General features: G+C 41.6%; 1 protein-coding gene across 1 annotated transcript in view; it reads right to left on the bottom strand.

The window, feature by feature from the left end:
* Positions 1-19,347, bottom strand: part of IGF2BP3 (insulin like growth factor 2 mRNA binding protein 3) — a 104,858-nt gene that overhangs the window by 70,115 nt on the left and 15,396 nt on the right. The window contains exon 4 of the mRNA XM_085226191.1: positions 13,414-13,462. Within this exon, the coding sequence (XP_085082317.1) occupies positions 13,414-13,462 (49 nt within the window). The remainder of the gene's footprint in view (positions 1-13,413; positions 13,463-19,347) is intronic.

Genomic DNA, 19,347 nt, shown 5'->3' on the forward strand with positions numbered 1-19,347 from the left:
ACATTCCGACTTTGATGACCATATGCTTGGCTAACTTCTGGGAAGCTACATTAACGCTGTAATTGTCTGAATAGCGGAGAGTTAATAGATGTTCTACAACAGGAACATGAACAATCAAACTAAGGTGTGGCCACTAGGCAGGTTGGTTTTTGCAAGTTAATTGGAACCGTTGATGCTTCAGTACACAAATTCAGGTACACATTATCTGAGAAAAAATCAAGTATTCCTGCTGTGAGAAGGAAATCAGCTGTTCCTGTATTTTCTTTTGCAGCCGACAGCAACTTCACAAAGCAATAGAGGATCACCTGCTGACTCTAAACAGTAAGGCATAGAAGACATTTACAAGCACATCAGTGCCTCACAACTAGGGGAAGCTGTAAGATCACAGTTGACACAACCTGCTTTGGTTCAGTAGCTTTAGCTATTTTGTAAACAAAACCACAGCCTCACACCAACACAGATAATATACCTAACTAGCCAGGTGAGGAAACCACTCAGAAATCTACCTGCTTCATGAACACTGAAGTAACTTTCCCAACATATAACCACACAAAACAACCACCAACATGTGCATTTCTACAAAGTACAGAGGCATCACTAGACACTGGCATAGAAATTAAAGTCATGGCAAAGAAGTGACACCCATGGACTCTTATCTCTACCACTGAGAATCACAACCAGACTTCTCCCTCTCAGCTACTACACTGAGAAAAGATGAGGCTCTCTCCCCGAGGTCCTTCCACCGTCCTGATAGATCCCATAGTGGATTTCACAGCCAGTGAGCTCTAGGCCTCAGAGATCTGAGAGCTGGATGTAGGAAGCACGTGCAGCATAAAATAAATTTTTATCTGTTTGACAGCCAACTGCATACATCCCTAAATGTGGTCATCGCTCATAAAAATTCCCTGGAGCTCTCATGGTCAGAGTCCCAACTACTGATTTGTCATGAATTCCCACAGCACACTTGCACTGCAGTCCCAGACGAAGCCTCTTCAAGTCTCAAGTATCCCCATTTTTTCCTCTATGTGTTAAGAAAACAGTAACAGATATCTCCTGGGTACAAAACCCACATGTGCTAGTGGGTGACAATACACACATTAACATGCGTTAGGATGTAACTGCTACAAAGGGACAAACAATAAATTTTCCTACAAAGATGCAGACATTTAAGTTCTTAAGGAGTCATCATGGTTTGTGTTACTAAACTAGCAAACACTTGGGGTGCAGAGTCCCATGAATCATAAGGTTAGGGATAACAAGCCAACCCCACACAGTCTGCTGGAGTGCTACTGGCCCATGCTCACAACACAACAAAAGAAGAAGTTCAGCAGATGGAATGTAGCAAGCACCCCTTCTCCGTAAGATCACGTTTAGAGGAACTGTTCGTTTCTAGACATTTGGATGGGGATTACAACATGCTGAAAGAAAAGATGTGCTGAGAAGGTATATGGGATTTTCCCATACCGAAAGCTTTCTGAATTTATACAAAGGCTAGCAGCATACATGAATGTCAGCAACAGATGCACAGCTGAGACCACGTCCTAAAAGGCCGATGGTTGCTGTACACAGATGGCAACTATGGATGTACAGGTCCAATGCAACAAATAGCTAAGGAACACCTATCTAGAGGCCACAAGCACATCATTATAAGCCTCCACTTTAGAGTAAATAGTTGAGATTGGCCTCATTGCTGCTCGTACTAAAAAACTATGAGTTCAGTAAGTGAACTATGCAAGTGAATAAGTGTTGCACAAATAGCTATCTGCTATTCACATAACAGCCTGATTCTATTAACTAAGAGCAACCAAAAGAAAACCAACACCCAATAAAAGGTGTCCCAAGATATGTTGATTTGGATCTGTTTCTCACACATGCACTCAATCCCCTATTAGGAAAAAAGGAACTCAAGAACAAGAAGGCTGTTTGCAAGGATAGTTTTAATATAACTTCCCATCTTTCCAAGTTAATGGTGAGCTATAGTTTTCAGTGTTTTCCTGTTTGCATTATATTCTCAAAATTCTACTCATTTGCTCCGCAAAAAGGCATGTGCTTGGAAGTGGTTTTGATGGCTTTTAGTCACAACCCCCTCTGTGATTGCCACGACTTCTAAAGCATCTGAAAATAAGACAGCTATTTCAAGTTACATTCCCTTCCTTCCCTGCCCACATATACTTGGCTACCAATTTGAGACAGAGGATCAGAGGGAGATTCAGACTTCAGAATAAAATGAAAACTTAAAAAAGGGAAATGCATGAACACAACTTGATCTCCCTTCCTCCTGCTCAGCATCCTTCAGCTCTGCTGGCATCCAGCTAGATACTAAAGATCTAGCTGAATCTAGATATTCTTCACATACTAACCCTTCTTCATGGCCTTGCTACTCCTTTCCAAGACCCCACCCTAGCAGCAAGGACCTAACCCTCAGGAGCATCTGGATTCCTACCATCTGAGCTAGCTGCTCTATGAGATAGCAACGTGCAGCAGCTGGGGAGATGTGCCAGCATCTCTTGTCTTCCTGCAAGCCTGTGCCGTTTTCACTTGCTTGACACAATGGCCTCATTCCTCGCCATGGTCAAGCATCTCCCTCTTTCTGTAGCTGAGCTCATATTGTTCTTTTTCCACCGCATGTCCAGAAAATATCCCAGTAACACTAGATGAAAGCAAGAAGGGGATGCAAGAAGAGATAAAGGTGAGTCTTGGATGTCCAAGACTTCATCTGAAAGTCAGTGTGAAGGAAGTAGAAGAGGAACACAGGCAGCAAAGAGTCTTGCAGGAGGAGTAATGAAGCAGTAGGCTTGCAGAAGCAGCAGCAGCCTGGCAGCCTTTGCAGAAGCATCAGCAGGGTTACTCCTTCAAAAGCTAGCCCAAAAGCCACTTCCAACTGTCTAATCAACAAGAAAAGAATAATCCAGACCCCTGGTGCAATACTGAGGAGAGATGTGCTTGTTGCCATTATCTTACAGAATCGGGAGGGCTGAAACTGGTTGGCCCCTTGGAAATAAGCACTTTTTTTTCCTCTCCCTTTACACAAGAGCCAGTTGCATAAAGTTTGGTCAACACGTGGTACGCATATGATGTATGTAACATTTCCTGGCAGCCAGCAGCAAGCTCAGAGGAGGATTTGCAGTACTGATAATGTTGATATATATATATATATTTTTTTAAATGACAACCATGGGAAAAAAAGTTGCATGATCTCTTGAGACATCAGCAGCAGACTCCGTTCCACTGATCAGCTTTCCACCGGTTTCATTACAGTATATTTTCCTTATCTGAGAAGCAAATCCAAGACATACACAATACTCTGAGAGCAAATATACTCATGAAGCAAAATAACTTAAAATGAATGACATAGCTCTACAGATTCTGCTCCTCAACTCAAAATCACTTAGTAGAACCTCCGTGAATGGGGTGAAGATGATCAAAAGACAGGAACCTGCTTCAACACAAAGACTAAAGGTATGGCTCTTCTTCAGCCTGGAAAAGTAATGGTTGAGGAATAAAGGTCCTTAAAATAATAACGGAAGGAGAGAGGGAGAAGCACCTCATGGATCTAATGACTGTGCTGTTCCCTCCAACACAGGAGCTGGGAGGCACTTGAGACTAGCTGGTAGAAATTCAAAGCAAGCAAGAAGAGATGGTTCCTCCTGAAAAGTATCTTTAAACCACACGGCTCTCCATTGCAGAATATTGTGAATGCTAAGTTTTGCATTAGTTCAACAACATGCTTGCAGAAGCTCTAGATTAATTTCTCAAATCTGAAGGTATAATTTCCTGGCTTGCTAAATTCCAGGGCTGCAAAATACAAAAAGCCACAAGAGTGCTATAGAGAAGGATCACTCCATTCTTGTCTTTATTCTTGTACTCTTCCCAGTGCTCAGCAAAGTCAGAATACAGGGCTATACACAAACCTTCTAACTCAGTGTACTTTTCTGTTCTTTATGCACATGCTCTGTAAATGGGTTGAAAGAGAATCATTGAGGTCACTTGAAGTTAACAACATTTTCCTCTTTCATTGGCTATAATCAGAGCTCGTAATATTTCTCCTGCTACTACCTAAAGAACAACTCACTCACAGAACTCCTTCAATTCTTCTTGCACAACTGATAACTCTGAAAAGACAATTCCTACTACTTACATCTTCTGACAAAGCAGGTAACTAAAATTACTGGAGAACTTCAACAGCAGGACAATAGAAACTAGTCTTAATCACATCAGTTTCACTAAACTTAAAGGGCATCTTTGTTTATAAAAGCATGTAGCTTTACCAACAGCTGTATATGTGCTAAAAAACCCTAATTTCGCTAGACATTTTAGAGCTGCACTCCCAGCATCCAAACATCACTCCCCACAGAAGAACCAATGTCACTAAGAACTACTAAATTCCTCATTTCACATAGAGAATCAAAGCGAGCCTTAACAGGTTAGACACCATAAATAATAAGGAGAGACTAAGTTTACATGCCAAAGAAATAGAAAATTTCCATCAGTAGCTTTGATAGAGAAGAGAATACATTTATCATACCTAAAAAGTTCTATCTCGGCCAAGAAACAAAGCTTGGAAATTTCACTACAACTTGCAAAACTGAAGATGCAGTTAAAATGGAAAGTGTCTGCAGAGGTTGCTTTTTTTTATTTATTTTATTTTTTTTAATGTAGCAGTCCCTTTGCAGTTTTTTATGCTGCTAATATGTGAATGAGAAGCAAGATCACACGATCACACATGAAATGAAGAAAGCAGCAATGTGGTGGTGCTGCCTATTTCACTTCTGGGCTGTCTTACCCAAGGCACTTTGAACAAAAGGTAATTTATCCACACGTCTATGGAAATTTAGGGTTGCAAAATTTATGTTTTGTCCAGAGGGATGCAGTACCACACGCATACATGTCCCTTCCTATGCATGCAGGTGGCAGTCTTGCAGAAATTCCAAGTCCAAATTAGTTTCAAACAGTAATACTATAATGACAGTCAGGCAGTCTGGCTCAGAGGACTGTACTCCATACAGTACAGAGACCGTACTCTACCTGGAGGCCAACAACAGTAAACAAATGCTGAATAATGAGGGACGATCTGCCATATAGTCCTGGTATCCAATCTGCAGACCTTGAGTACAGAAAGACATTGATAACATGGAACAAATTCAGCAGAGGGCCTCTAAGGTGGCTGGGCCCAGTGAGAAGCTGAGAGAGCTGGGCTTGTTCAGCTCCATTATGGCAACTTTGGGAGAGACATAGCAGCTTGGCACAGAGATCACTGAGAAGACAGAGCCGGGCTTATCAGAGATGCATGGTAGGAGAACAATGTAAGACATGAGCTGATACAGGAAAGGTCTTCACTGAGTAAGAAAGGTAATTCTCACTAAGAATGATTAAGCCTTAAAGTCCCTCACAGAGCTTGCACAAATTCAATTTCTGGAGATTTCCAAGACTTAAAATCCTAAGCAATCTAGTTTAAGTTCATTTCAGATCTTCGCTTTGAGCAGAAAGTTGGACTACAAACCTCTTGAGATTCCCTCCAATCTGAATGGTTTTGTAATTCTGTGAGAAGACATCACAGCATGGAATAAAGATACTGCACTATGATCAAAATTACTCCCTAAGTGAAAAGAATAGCTAAGGGCAGCAAGGCTTGGGCAGCTGAGCCTGTGGCAAAATATCTTCCCATATATCTTTCTAGAATTTTATTTAAAATGTTTGGTGGCTGGTTTCCCAAGAAATATGCTGGGTCAACCAAGCTTTCTGCATCTTTTTAGGTTTTTCAACTTTTGTAGAGACTGTTGGATCCGTGTATTCAACATAAGAAAATACAGGTAAAAAACCACCCCATCAACACAAGTAATCATATTATTCTAGGTCTGTGAGCAGTGCATTATTCTAACATCACCAAGTAACCCCGTGGCGATAGACAATGCCAGAATTCTTGCACATCAATAGTTTTAGTTATTGGAAAAATTCTCAAAAGTTGAGGGATCATTGGTTATGCTTTCCTGTATCCTAGAAGATCCAAAACTCACCATGAAAACTATTTTTCTTCAGTCACAAAACGATGGAGCAAATCTGGATCAGGAGAAAAAGGCTGGATCAAACACAGCACTGATCAAGTGGGTACATTGAAACAGTGTTTTAACTCTTCTCCATCTCAACTGAAACAAAACATAGGTAGACTGCATTTATGGGTCTACAAAGACAAAGCTTCTGACTGCCTTAGGTGAAATAGTCACATATCAAACTCACAGCTCACTAGTTTTCTGTGCTCTGACATTTAAGCCCACCACTGACTAAGCCAGCTCATAGTTCAACATGGAAATCTCAGCAGCTCTCTGAATCATAAAGCTCAGATGAGACAACAGATTACGTCTCAAACCCAAACAGTTGCTGCCCTCTTCTCCTTACCCTCCTCATTCTGCAGCGGTGTTAACAAACAGCAAGTCACTGCAGCTTACTGCTCACAGCAGTCAAAGAAACCAGCAGTTATTCTACTTACTTAATGTTCTGAACTAAAGAGCTGTGGAACTTGAGCATCTTCTTGAAAAGTTGCTCAGCCAAACATTCTGCCTCTATCAGACGAGCTGAGGCATCTGCCTGACACCATGCATCCTATAACACAAGCTCCAAAATCCTCCACTTGCACTTTCAAGTTATCACCCAGGAGGAAGAATGCCTCTAAACTGTGCTCATCAAGCTAGCTCTGAGCTGGTAGGAACTGCAATTTCTTGGAAATGGAATACTGACATTATTTCTAGTTCTTGTCATTGGAAAACAACCTTTGTATTTTCTTGAGCCCTAAGCTCACCTGGAACTTCTCCAGATCTTACTTGTGCAGTTGTAATACAAGGTGGAAGTATAACATTAATTAATGTAGTGCTATTTTTCTAACCCTAAAAGTAAAATACATATATATCAGACCACAGTAGACCCAATGGGGGCATCAGGAACGTTAGCTCTAAAATGGTGACAGATGTTTGATGGAAGCATCAATATCAACTACTTTTAATAAATTCCTGATATTTTACTTCAATAACAAATAAGAGTTGAGTATTTCGAGTAGAAATTTGGAGTCCATCTTCCAAAAATAAAGATTGTCCCCGTTTTATCCTCCCCCTTGTTTACAGCAACTGCAAGCTGATTATCAGCTCCACTCCAGCCAACACTTGTATGAATAAATCACTTCAAGTGAGAAATATACTTAAAAACATATCATATGTTTACCCGGGGACCTCCACTCCCACACCCTGCATTTTAAACACCTGCAAAAGGTGTTTATTACCTTACATATACCAGTAAATATCACCCCCTATAATTAAACCAGGCAATTAAAATCTCCCAACATAAGCCGTTATGTTGTCTCAAGTGCAAAACTGGGTGGTCTGCCACAGAGGTGGTCACTTCCCTATATCAGGTTGCCTCACCTGCTGCTAAGACCAGCTGGAGGATGTGGAATCTGCACAAATGCAAAGTGTGGGGCCCTGCTCAGAGCAGAAAGTAAGGAGGACCACCTTTTCCTTTTGGCAGAAGAGCAAAGCCCCTGCGTTCCCCAAACATAGATGCAAGACCAGCCAGGGGTGCTCATATGCTCCTGAAGAGACCAGAACAAGAAGTAGGTAAGAAGGTCCCCTTCATTTTAGATAATAGCCCACTGCAAACAAGAAAAGCAATTAGGTGAGAACCAATGTGACAATCAACATTTCAACTTTTGTTTAAGATGTATGATTCAGACAGTCTCTCTACTCAACAATTCTGTTACGTGAAATCCGCATGCATGGGACATGCCACAGATCTTTTTACACAGCTGCCTCCCCATAACAGACTCATGAGTTAAGTACAGGCAACACTACAACTGGAGGCGAGATGTTAAATTTATAAGCAGACAACAGCCAATACCAGCCATTACAATGCCATCAAACTAAAAATCTCTATTTCACGAGGTTTTGTAAGGACAACCACATCTAATATTTCATTGTGTTTACATTTATTACATTGAAAGAGAGCACAAGGCTAAAATAGAATGCAGATGTAACGAAGGACAAAGCAAGAACTCAAAAGTGACCTTAAACTACAGAAACTATTCTGGCTAGAGCCTCACGAGGCATTTCCAGAAGACAGTCACTAGAACACCTCAAAACACGACTGCAGAGGAAATACTCAAAGAGCTTCAATTCCCTCCTTACCCCTCTCTGCACATTATAAATCACCAAACATGTAAAACTGCTGCATAGAACAGAGTAATACGCTCTCCTCTCCATCTTCCTGCAGAGTGGGGCTAGTAGCACCAGGCAAGAACTGCACAGCTTACTGCCTGATGTCTTCTGTTTCTTCCTCAGCATGCTACAACGATCCCTACACCTAGACAGCAGCAGCAGATAGAAATAATTTGTGCACACTTAGTATTCTACTGGCATTTTTATAGCTGTATATTATTTTTATAGTAACATTAAGTTATGATTCTTGGAGATGACTTGAGGTGAAAGCTCATATTTCAATATATTTTAAGAATCAAATGTATGGACATTTCTTTCTTCTAGAATTCTTTCCATTAAAGTGCAGCTCATTCCTGCATCTTCCCTTTACAACTTGCTTTATGAGAATTATCCACTTTGTGCAATCCAAATTCATTCTTAAATTCAATGTTTCCATGCTTTTCTTAACATACCAGGGTTCCCCCCGTCCCTTCTCCATATCTTTGATATTCTGGAATAAGTTGCATCGTGAGTAGCCACCATTCACAGCAAAAGCATTTTCACACTGCATTGCTATAACAGAATAAAACAAAACTGGATACACCAAAAAGACAATCAGAATAAAAACCTCACACAGCTCAGCTGTTTTAATAAATAATAACAAAAGCTAGTAAGATCCTTTGGAGAAGTTATTATGTGCAGTGTAAAATTTACTAACTTTTACTCACAATCATAGTCTCACTTCATTTAAAGTGAATGAAAACTGTCTTCAATATATACAAATGGGTTTGAGCCATTTCCACTCTTCTTGCACTGACAGATCTCAATGCAGAACATGTAATTACACTGCAACTCTGATCTGGAATTCCTTTTTTCTGACATAGAGAATCTAAAGCACCAGGTCTCAGTGTAACTATGAGACTTTTTCATTCCCACAAAAAAAGTAAGGAAAAACAAAACCTGGTTAGTAACATCTCTTTACCTTTGGAGGAGCTAAACTCAGACCTCCCATCCCACACATTTCTATCCCCAAAGGCAACTCACAGGTATCACAGCAAAGCTAGAAACACACGTTCACAAGGTTTCTTTGCTTCTCTGCTAGCTCAACAGGTTCACACTCCATGAGACAGGCTTTTACTCTACCTTTTTTATTACAGAGTTCACCAACACTGTATCTGTTTATCTGCTCCAAACAAACCGATAAGGGAATAAGCCTGCAGAAGTTAAGTGAGAACTCTTCAGCAGCTACCTTCCCGCTGAGCCAGCAAGTGCTGTTTCTGGTACCATCTGTGTTCTGAAAATCTGTTCTTTAGCAATTCTCTAAACATGGAAAAAATATTTGGAAAGCAAATTTCTTGAAGCATCCTTTACACCAAAGAAGCTAGCTATAAAATGCTTTAATAGGAAAAAAAAAAAATCACAACTGTTCCTTCTCAGGAAAAGAACCCTATACCTGGATTCTCATCATGCTTAATCGAGAACTGAGCCTGAATACTTCCACTTTAAATCATAGATTAGAAATCACCACACCTAGACCTCCCCTTCTGGAGATCTCGTCGTTTTATCCTGCAAATACACTGCCAGCGCTGAATGCTTACAAACTAAGAAAGAGAACCTGAGGTTATAAAATTAGGAGTCAAAACTGTTATTGTGGAAGAGACTGTAGTTCCAGAAAGGGTAATAAAGCTCTCAACGTTTCTGCAGAGACCATAAAGCCAGGAAGCCGTTTCCTATGAGAAAGAGGCAAGATGGAAGAAGCAGTACAGCAAACCCACCTCTTGGCATGCTTCTTAGCATCAAATTTGGACTTCATATTTGATGAAGGAGAGAAAGGGAAAAAAAATACATATACCCACCCACTGTCACTAAAAGGGGTGAACTAATTGTGGCTTTGCTCCTCCAAACAATCTTGATAACAAGCAAAAGTACTTTATTTAAAAAATAAAATCTGTTAATGCACATGGCTTCCAAATTACAAGATTGGTAGAGCCACTTCTATATGCACTTTATATGCAAGCAGAAAAAGAGGCAGAAGATCCACTCCAAATAAGATTGTGCTTTTATAAATACACATAGATTCAGAGTTCTCAAGCCCAAACAGTCCAGTGAGGGAAGGGGAAACTGCATCTCCTGGAAGAGCAGAGAACGTACTCCCAGGTAAGCCCCCATCAGTTCATCTCCAGCCTCAGCCTATGGCCAGAACCATGTATTCTTATTTCAGGCAGAGATGCTGCCCTCCTCTCCTCCTTACCTCCAGTATCTCCCCTAGCTGGAAGGGGAGTACAAGCATACTCAATTTCCTGCAACCTGCAGGACCTTGCAAAAAATCCTCTTTCAAAGTTCAAACAAATTAACAGACAAGTTTTGTACAAACTTAACCTTGAATGCCTTGAAGTGCATCAGAATATTATCTTTTACAGTTGCACTTTAAGAGCAAGCTTTTCAGTGTGAAATCTTGTTTCAGAGTAGCAACTCAGCATATTAGGGCAGGTCATCACCTGCCTTTCTTCAGCTGCTTTGCCCAAAACATGGTCTAAAAGAGTTGTTTTACCTATTTTACTTACACCACAATGGTCTGATGAGTACACAGCAAACACAGAGGAAACAGAAATCTGACTGCTACAGCTGCCTGTATTTATTTCAGGAAATTGTTCTACCTATGTAAAAGAGGAAACTGGAGGGTCCATTTTTCTCCAAAAAGACATCTAGAAAAATGAAGAACAAAGGTATGGATTTGAGCACCTTTTTAATCAAGTCTTAATAAATGCTTGTTACCATCTGACCATTTACACACACTATTTCCTAGCCCATTTGGAGTCATTTTATGGGTCAAACAAAATACTCTTTGCATGAGTCCTCAGGATAGTCACTTGCTTCAAAAGTGAAGTCAAGGTTTTCTTAACATTAACCTGCTCCTCTGACCTGAGAAAGCTGCTTTTCAGAACAGTATGGATTCCCTCCTTATCAGAGATTTGGTGGGCCATTTTTCACATACACCAAGGAGCCCACCTGTGGAGTTGAAGCCTTACGTGTGGCCCATGACCCAGAGATACCTGTGTGTAACACAGACTGCAAGGAGAGCTGCAAGTCATTGAGACAGAGATAGGCATGCTGTTTGTTGGGGGCACAGCTGTAGGTTTCCATGTAAAATATCTGTTTTCTATAAAGATAACTTGACAATTATTTCAACAGAACTTAAGAAGCTTCTGTGTCTTCTGCATGCAATGACAAGATAACCTTCATAATAACAATTACTCTAGAAAAAATAATCTCAAGAACATTAATCTTTCTTCATTTCTTTTTCAGATCTCCCTACCAACATAAAAAGAAAGGTATTGCAGGATAATAAGTGTTCTGTGTTTTACTACTGAAAGAGGGCTACTAGACTGAGCTAACCCAGAAATCTCCTTCATTGGTTGTTTCTGGTTTGGTCTTAAGAACTTCACACCCATTAGAAGTCAGTCTTCATTCAAGCAATTAACAGAAGAGTGATGAAGGCAGTCAATTGGCTCAAAGGGACTATAAGAAACAATTTAATAAGTAAAATTGCCATGACTGCTGCACACATACCACTCTCAGAAAACATCATGCAAGAACATCACTCCAACCTAAACTCCTCTGTGTACATATTGTACACACAGATTTCCTCTCCCTGCTAAGTAACTGACTGCAAAAAAGACTTGGTTTCAGTAGTGACCATTCAAAGCTTTCTTATGATGTTAAAAGGAAGTTTTGGTAAAGTTCTTCAACACAAGAAGACAACAGAGCCCAAGGAAAGCTTGATATAACTGTTGAATTCAGGCATAAGTTGCCATACTTTGCCAGCAGCACTTCTTTGAGAGCCTATAAACTTACCTGCTTAGTACAGAAGTGACAAAAACCCTGCATTTACAAAGAAAAAATTGACAGAAAGTTTGTGAAAAGAACACATTTTGTGAGCAGCCTTGACGTTGTGAGGGAGCACCAAAGCACTGTACAAATTCCCACAGGAGCTGAACCCTCAAATTCTGTGCCCAGACAGAGTCTGCACAAGCAGCTGCAGGACACCGAGGTTGTGTCCTTACCAACCATTTTAAGTCTTGCTCTGTAACTTTAGGAAGACAGCGTTTTGAAACAGTGATGCAGGGGGACTACCCTTTTGGTAGCAATGGAGAAGGGAAGGGAAATCATTTGCAAATCAGGAAGCAGATGAAAACCAGGGTAGAAAGCCACTACCTACAAGTAGTAGAAGGTACATGTGTGTAAGAACTAACAAGAAGGTGAATGCTTTTTGATGCCTGTGTTCAGTAGTTCTTACATCAGTGTTCATTCCGTCTTTCTGATTCATATGCTCCTGCTCTGACACTTAGTCCTTTCAGTCAGCTCGTACTGACAGCACACACCAGCAAGAGTTGGTGTTTGTCAGTTCTCCACAGAAACCCTGTGGCTGGCAGCCTGGACTGGGCAAGTCATACCTCCATCTTTCTCCTAAGCCAGGGAATGATGCAAATGAAGTAGCAGCAGACAAAGCCAGGTGAGGCACACAGACCTTCTGAGAACAGACCAATAGTGCTCTATACAATGCTACCAGCACTGCTTCTCTATCCCTCTGCCCAAGTTCCCTCATGTAAAAGAATGGCTTACTGCTACAAGAAGTGAAAACAAAGTTTTAAACACTCACAAGGTAAGAAAAACAGATCTGTTCTCATGCCAGCTCATCTATTTTAAAAATTCTAACACTGTTTGCAGAGTATTAACAGTAAGTTCATAATACAGTTGTGAAAGCCACTAACTATAACATGAGCAAACAATTTGCCATAATGCCACACCCACTTACAAAGGAGAAAAAGAGGAAAAAATTAAAGAAAAGGCTGGTTTGCATATTTTCTCCTTTTGTAAAGATTTTAGCCAAGTATTTAAATCTGAAGGTGCACCAAGATTACCAAACACACACACCAACGAAGTCTGAAATGGACAAGCTTTCAGTCAAAGAGTGACTGCATCAGGAAGTCAGCATTCACCAAAGAATCCATTTCAACATTTTTTATGGTTAACTTGGAGCGCAGAAATGAAGGCAGTTATCTGAATTGCTTAGAAGGCTCTATTGTTCCCTCTTCCAAAGGATTTTTCCCTAGAAAAGAATGGGTGGTGTGTGCAGAGCAATGAAAGGTGGGGGAAGGGGAAGAGTCTTGGGGATGACGAAAGAAACAGAAGCAGTTTTAAATACAGATGTCTTAATTCTAAATTAATTTCCTACCTCCCATTGCAAGTGAGGTGGGATGTTTCTGATCTGAAGCTTCCGACTCCTGCAAATTAATTAAAGAACACAGTTAAAAAACAAATAAACAGTGTTAGAAGGCAATCTATACATGGCAGCATCCACATTTAACCATTTTCTACTAGGAGGGACAAAAGCAAATATGAAACATCAGGTCAAAACCATTGTGTGTCCAAAGAACTCTTACAGTACCTCTTGTTATTTGTTGGACAGCTGCTGGGTTTTACGAAGTGCTCACTTTTCTTGAAGACTATTTCCGTTTCAGCTTTAAGGCCTTCAGTATATCCAACACCCTCCATTATAAACGGGTGTGATAACCCTATGTATTTGTTACAGGTTCCCCTTCACTTAAGTTTTTTTGTTTTTGTTTTTTTTTTTTTTTTTTTTAATTCTCCCAAACGATCCTTCAGTATACTTCTGCCCCTTAAGGAAAGGGCTATAAATTTGGATAAATACATCTATTCCAACACCACGCTCTTCATTAGCCTAACAAGGGACTGTATTTTAACACACATGCCTGACATTCTTCATCTCTGGTTAGAGGACAGGAAGGGAAAGAACAATTTAATTGTATTTCGAGCCCAAATGTATATCATTTCCACCAATCTAGTGAAGAGAACACACACTTTGAAGTGCTCCCGCCGAGCCGGGCAGCAGCGTGCTGGCGGCCTTCACAGCCAACTCCTTTGTCTCCTCCCTTCCCCCAAAGCGAGAGAACAAACAAATGCCAGAGATGCCAGCAGCCCCTGGGGACTCGCAGGAATGTGCGAGCGGCGGGGCTCAGGTAAGGCAGCGCCGCGGGGCAGCCCGGAATGCGCGCCTGGGGCCGCGGCCACCGCAGCGACTCAATCCCGGTCCCGTGCTCCAACACGCACTTTTTCCCAACGCTTTAGCCGCTCGGTGCTGACCTCTCACTGAGAAACCTGGCGCGTCTTAGGGACTCTTTTACGACGGAAGTTGGTGAATCTCACAAAGTCTTGCGACAGAACAAGTTTCAGAGATGTCCCAGCCTGGCAACGTAACCCGGAGCCTCGGTTCTCCTCAGCACTGCCACCCACACGTAGCCCCGCAACGAATGGTGTCTCATGGATGGTTTTTTGTTGTTGTTGTTTTGGTTTTTTGCGTCGGGAAATGCTCCTCCCAAAAGGCTGTGCTCTTGGTGCAGCTCGCGCTCCCCGCACACAAAGCTGCTCTGCTCGGAGCGCTCTGTCCGCATAGTTTTACCTCAAGAAGCGCACCCGAGCATCGCGCTTTCTCCACAGAGGAGGCAGCCTGGAGGGGCAGCACCTCGCGCTGCCCTCCTCCCCCCTCAGCAAAGAGCCGCTCCTGTGTCTGATCACAATCATGTAAATCGGCAAAGAAACGGCTGAGCAAAAACCCGGATCACACAACCCCTTTAAGCTGTCATTTCCAATAAAGCAGAGTCAGGAGCTGCGTTGTTGTAACGGAGGGGAGAAACCTCCTCAGAATCTGTGAAAACTTCTCTCAGCTGTGCTCTCAGCGAGAGAAACTGCTACGAATCGGCTGTGAATTAGAGACGCTGCTCTGAAACATCACGGTAATCTCACACAGCAACCTGGAAGCTGAACGCTCGCTCCTGAAGCGGAACAAAGAAGGGGACACTCATTCAATATTACAAATACTGGGAAATCGTAACGCTGAAAAATCCCAAACCACATCATTGGCAGTCAATACGCTATTCACTGCGTTTCCAATTGTGTCATGCCATCAGTCTCTCGCCCTCCTAGACCCAAATTAAAATTCATGAGGGTTTCGCAGCCAGCGGTGCCACTCGCAGAGGGGCCTGGGAACGCACGGCCCCAGCTGCGTGCTGCGAGAACCATGCCCCATAGCCATCCCATAGCAAACAGCGGGGAGAAGGGGAACATCCCGTCCAGAAACATGCACGCCAGTCCTGTACACTTCACATTTACCTTCATAAGCAAAGCTGAATATCTGCTGGACCACCTGACACCCAAACGATCCACTGAAAGCACAAGCAGCAGCCTCTACACCCACTTAAGGAAAGGACATAACACAAACTTTTGGTGCTTTCTTTCTTCCTGCGTGGCTTTGAAGGATGGAGTGGTTTGATGCAAGTTAAAACAGCACAGAAATAACTTGGGTATCCTGAAATGGATGAGTGGCACAGAAGAAACACACCTCCCAATTATACCTTCCTCCACCACACTCAGAGCAGAAGGAAATGGAGAGCTATGTACAGAACAGGGACAGTCCCGCTGTGCACCTCAATTTGTGGCTGTAGTGAGACACCTATTGTACAGAACTGAAAGGTCACTTCAACACATGAGAGCAGCCATATGAACCATTCTGTTTGACACTATTTACACCACAATCAGATGCCCGTCTGCACCACTGCACCACAAGCAATTTTAGCTCCATACCCAATTCACAAGCTTTAAAGTGGCTGTTTGTTGGTGCTTGTGAAAAGTTAATTTTTTTTATTTTTTTTATTTTTTTACATTATTGCTGTACTGCAACAAGCAAAAGGGGAAAGCAAACAAAGCCTTATGCAGATCATAGGGGAGTTACACACGAAAGCATCAGGTAGAAAAGCATGAGATTTCTCTCTCGTGAGATTTGAGATTTCTCTCAGTTACTATCAGCTCCTATAGGGGAAAAAAAAAAAACCAAAACCTTTCCTAAAATTTCTTCAAGCTATTGCCAGTCTATTTCAACCAGGTGACAAATCGTGCACCTGGTGCGTGCTCCTTCTCCACTTTAAGCAGGCTTCTTATTTTATTCATCCATTCTAACTTAGCAATACAAGTAGCCATCCACTGAAGAGCCTTGGCGAATTGTGCTTCCGCTTCATACCTTTCAAAGCCTCCACATGCTGTGGTTTGCAACACATGAATTTGGCACATCAAATGTCTTATGGTGATGAAAACAGACTTCTCTGTTTCTTGAATTGTCCATAACTATTATTTGGAAAAACACTTGCCTTTTTTTTTTTTTTTTTTTTTTTTTTTTTTTTTTAAGTCCATTCACAAATACTCCAATTCTCTTTTCCAGGTAAGTGGCTTGTTACTCCAGCCCACTACTGGTGACTGCAGACATGCTAACACATCTATTCTGTGAATGCTGAGGAAAAACAGCCTTTGCTTTGGGAGACATGCTTGCACTGAGATCAAGCAATTTGTGTCATTGCCCCTTCACAAGGTAAGCAGCGTTTGTGCCATATGTGCACACAGAGACAGAAACAGCAAAGTAGCATCAGATGGATCATATACAAAAGGTGCTGTTAGTGTTCTCTGGAAGGGCAATTTCTTGTAAGAAAATTCAGAAAACAGGCCCATGGACATCTTCCCAATGTCCACAACCCATGAGAACCCTCCACATATCAGAAACAACATTATGTGCGTTAGGGAACAATACGTGTTAGGGAAAGTGGGGAAGGGGAACCCCACAATTTCAGCATTTGTTAATGTGTACTCACCTTCCTTCTCTCTCTGTTCTACTACATACACTTGTTTTCCTCTTCCATCTACCAAAATTCTGCTAGGTTGTTCCTTTATGCCTCTTTGGGTGCACTAAAGACCCTTCCTCCCTTCAGGGATTTTTTTTTTTTTTTTTAATAGGAACAGAATAGATGCACTTACAAGGCAAAAACAAACAAACAAAACACCAACACATAAAATACCACACTTATTAATTAGAGTTCCTAACTTTTTGTGCTAGAGGGCATCTTACAGGTCTCCCCAAGTCTGATCAACATGGAGAGAAACACACACACACCCCCCTAAGTAACTGCATTTCTGCATGGTTATTGTGCCCACACTCACCACTGACCCTTCTCTTCATCCTGCCACCCCAAACCCGCTGCCACATTCTCCTCAATTCCCATTTTTCCACAATAACCCCACACAATATTCAGTTTTAATTCAGCAGATAACACACTGTTAATGCTAAAAAAAAAAAAAAAAGCACAACTACTCTTTAGCCATTTCTGTGGAGCAAGTTAAACATGTTTGAGAAGACTGAGTGAATATCAGCGACACTAGTCCATTCAATTGTTAGAATTCAGTATCTATGGGATGGAAAGTAAATGGTCCACCTTCTTCTCCGCTCCAGTGATTGGGCACCAAGCAAGTGCTCATCCATCTCATTCACTTCAGGTAGGCACCATTCTAGGACAAGTTACTTGGGAAAAGCCTTGGCACATCACTCCACAGGCACAGCTGCAGAGTGTGCCACAACCCATCAGCACTGAGAGCCACAAAGAGAAAACTATTTTGGTGTAAGAAGCCTCAATGTGATCAACTGCAGTTACAGGGTTAGTGACTCCTATTACAAACAGAAAACTGCTGCTACTGAAATCAATTTGGGGGGGGAAGGAGAGAAGGTACCTTGGTTACTCTGCAACCATCAGAACAGAAAGGGGCAAATAAACCTCAAAAAGTGACACACACACACACAGTTTATTAGTTTGATCCCCCAGAATGCCTTCAAGCAGGCAATGCTGTACCACAGAGTGAATCAGTGTTTAAAATGTCTTTCTAGTGCAAAAGTACTAAATAAAAGAGTCCTTAACTCTTAATTAATATTAGTGTGGCTGAGGAAAAGAAAAAAATAGAACCAAATGGTTTTTTAGTCACAACATAGAGAAGGGGCAGGGGGATTCTCTATCACATCCTTCATAGCAAACATAGGCAGTGCAGTAGATTAAGGCACTGAAGGAACTCATTCTGTAAGAAATGCTGCAGCTTTAGCCTGTCCCCTGACTTCAGTGTAACTCCACTGGTTTAAGGCAGTCTTTTCCACCTCTTGTTTGGATTTAATTCCTGAAAGCACCCATCATTGGTAATAAATTTGAGTAAAACTTCTAAGCCATTTTTACACATACCTTAAAAATACATGTGGTTTTATATATAATGCTATATACAACTGTGTGTATAATATAAAGATACTCATGAAATTTTGTATATAAACCATTTAGTCCTAACAAGTAGTTTGGGTACCTGCAAAAGCAAGGGGTCACACTCCTTGCTTAAAAAAAGGCACACTTAATTTCTGTTAAAAACACTCAGTAGAGTGACAAATTGAGATTTTTATATCACTTCTATTAAGAGGTAATTAATTTCTAGAGTATATTAGAAGGCATGCTAAAGACACAACTGCTGTATTTTATCTAAGCAAGCCATCAGCTTGTGAACCAGAAATTTCCTCATGATGCCTTACCTGGATAAGAAAGTGGAATGATTTCAGGTACCAACTTGTTAACAAACATCACCTCCTTCCATTTTAATGCTGAGCTCTGGACAATAGGGTACATGAAACGTTTTTGCTCCTGTGACAGACCTAAATCAGCAGGTCAAGCAGACAAACTTAGATAAGCCACAAACTGTAGTGGTGCTTCCCTTTGTGTTGCCTCGCTATTTAATTCCACACCTGGATTTAAAAGCACTGCACTACTACTCAGAATAAGCATTTCCTATAAAATTCAGGAAAGCAAATTCTCAAGGTTCACGCAAGACATAACAGTTGGATCTTCGCTACACTTGTCCCGCCTCATCTTGTGCACAACCCACCACAGGAGTAGTGCTACAGTGGTGTATCAGATAATCTCTCAACATGAAAATCTACCTTTTGGATTGCTTCACAGATTCTACTGTGTGAACGATCAGATTTCCTCTCAGTGCTTGTAAAACATCGTATTTGCTTACTACTCCCGTCCAGAAGCAACTGGAGCAGCCTATGCGGCCTGCAGACCACATAGCCCCATACTCCCAAGGCACCAGCCCAGCTCCAGACCCCACGCGCACCTTAGTTTTGGGGTAGCTCCACCTCAGTGTGTGGAAGAGACTGGGTATTTGTGGGCAGGACATAACACAGGAAGCACAACCAGAAGATTTATATTAGCACATCCAAGTCAAGTCATACAGCACAGGT

Source organism: Meleagris gallopavo, chromosome 6 (genome assembly GCF_905368555.1).
Source record: "Meleagris gallopavo chromosome 6, MGAL_WU_HG_1.1, whole genome shotgun sequence".
NCBI classification, from domain to species: domain Eukaryota; kingdom Metazoa; phylum Chordata; class Aves; order Galliformes; family Phasianidae; genus Meleagris; species Meleagris gallopavo.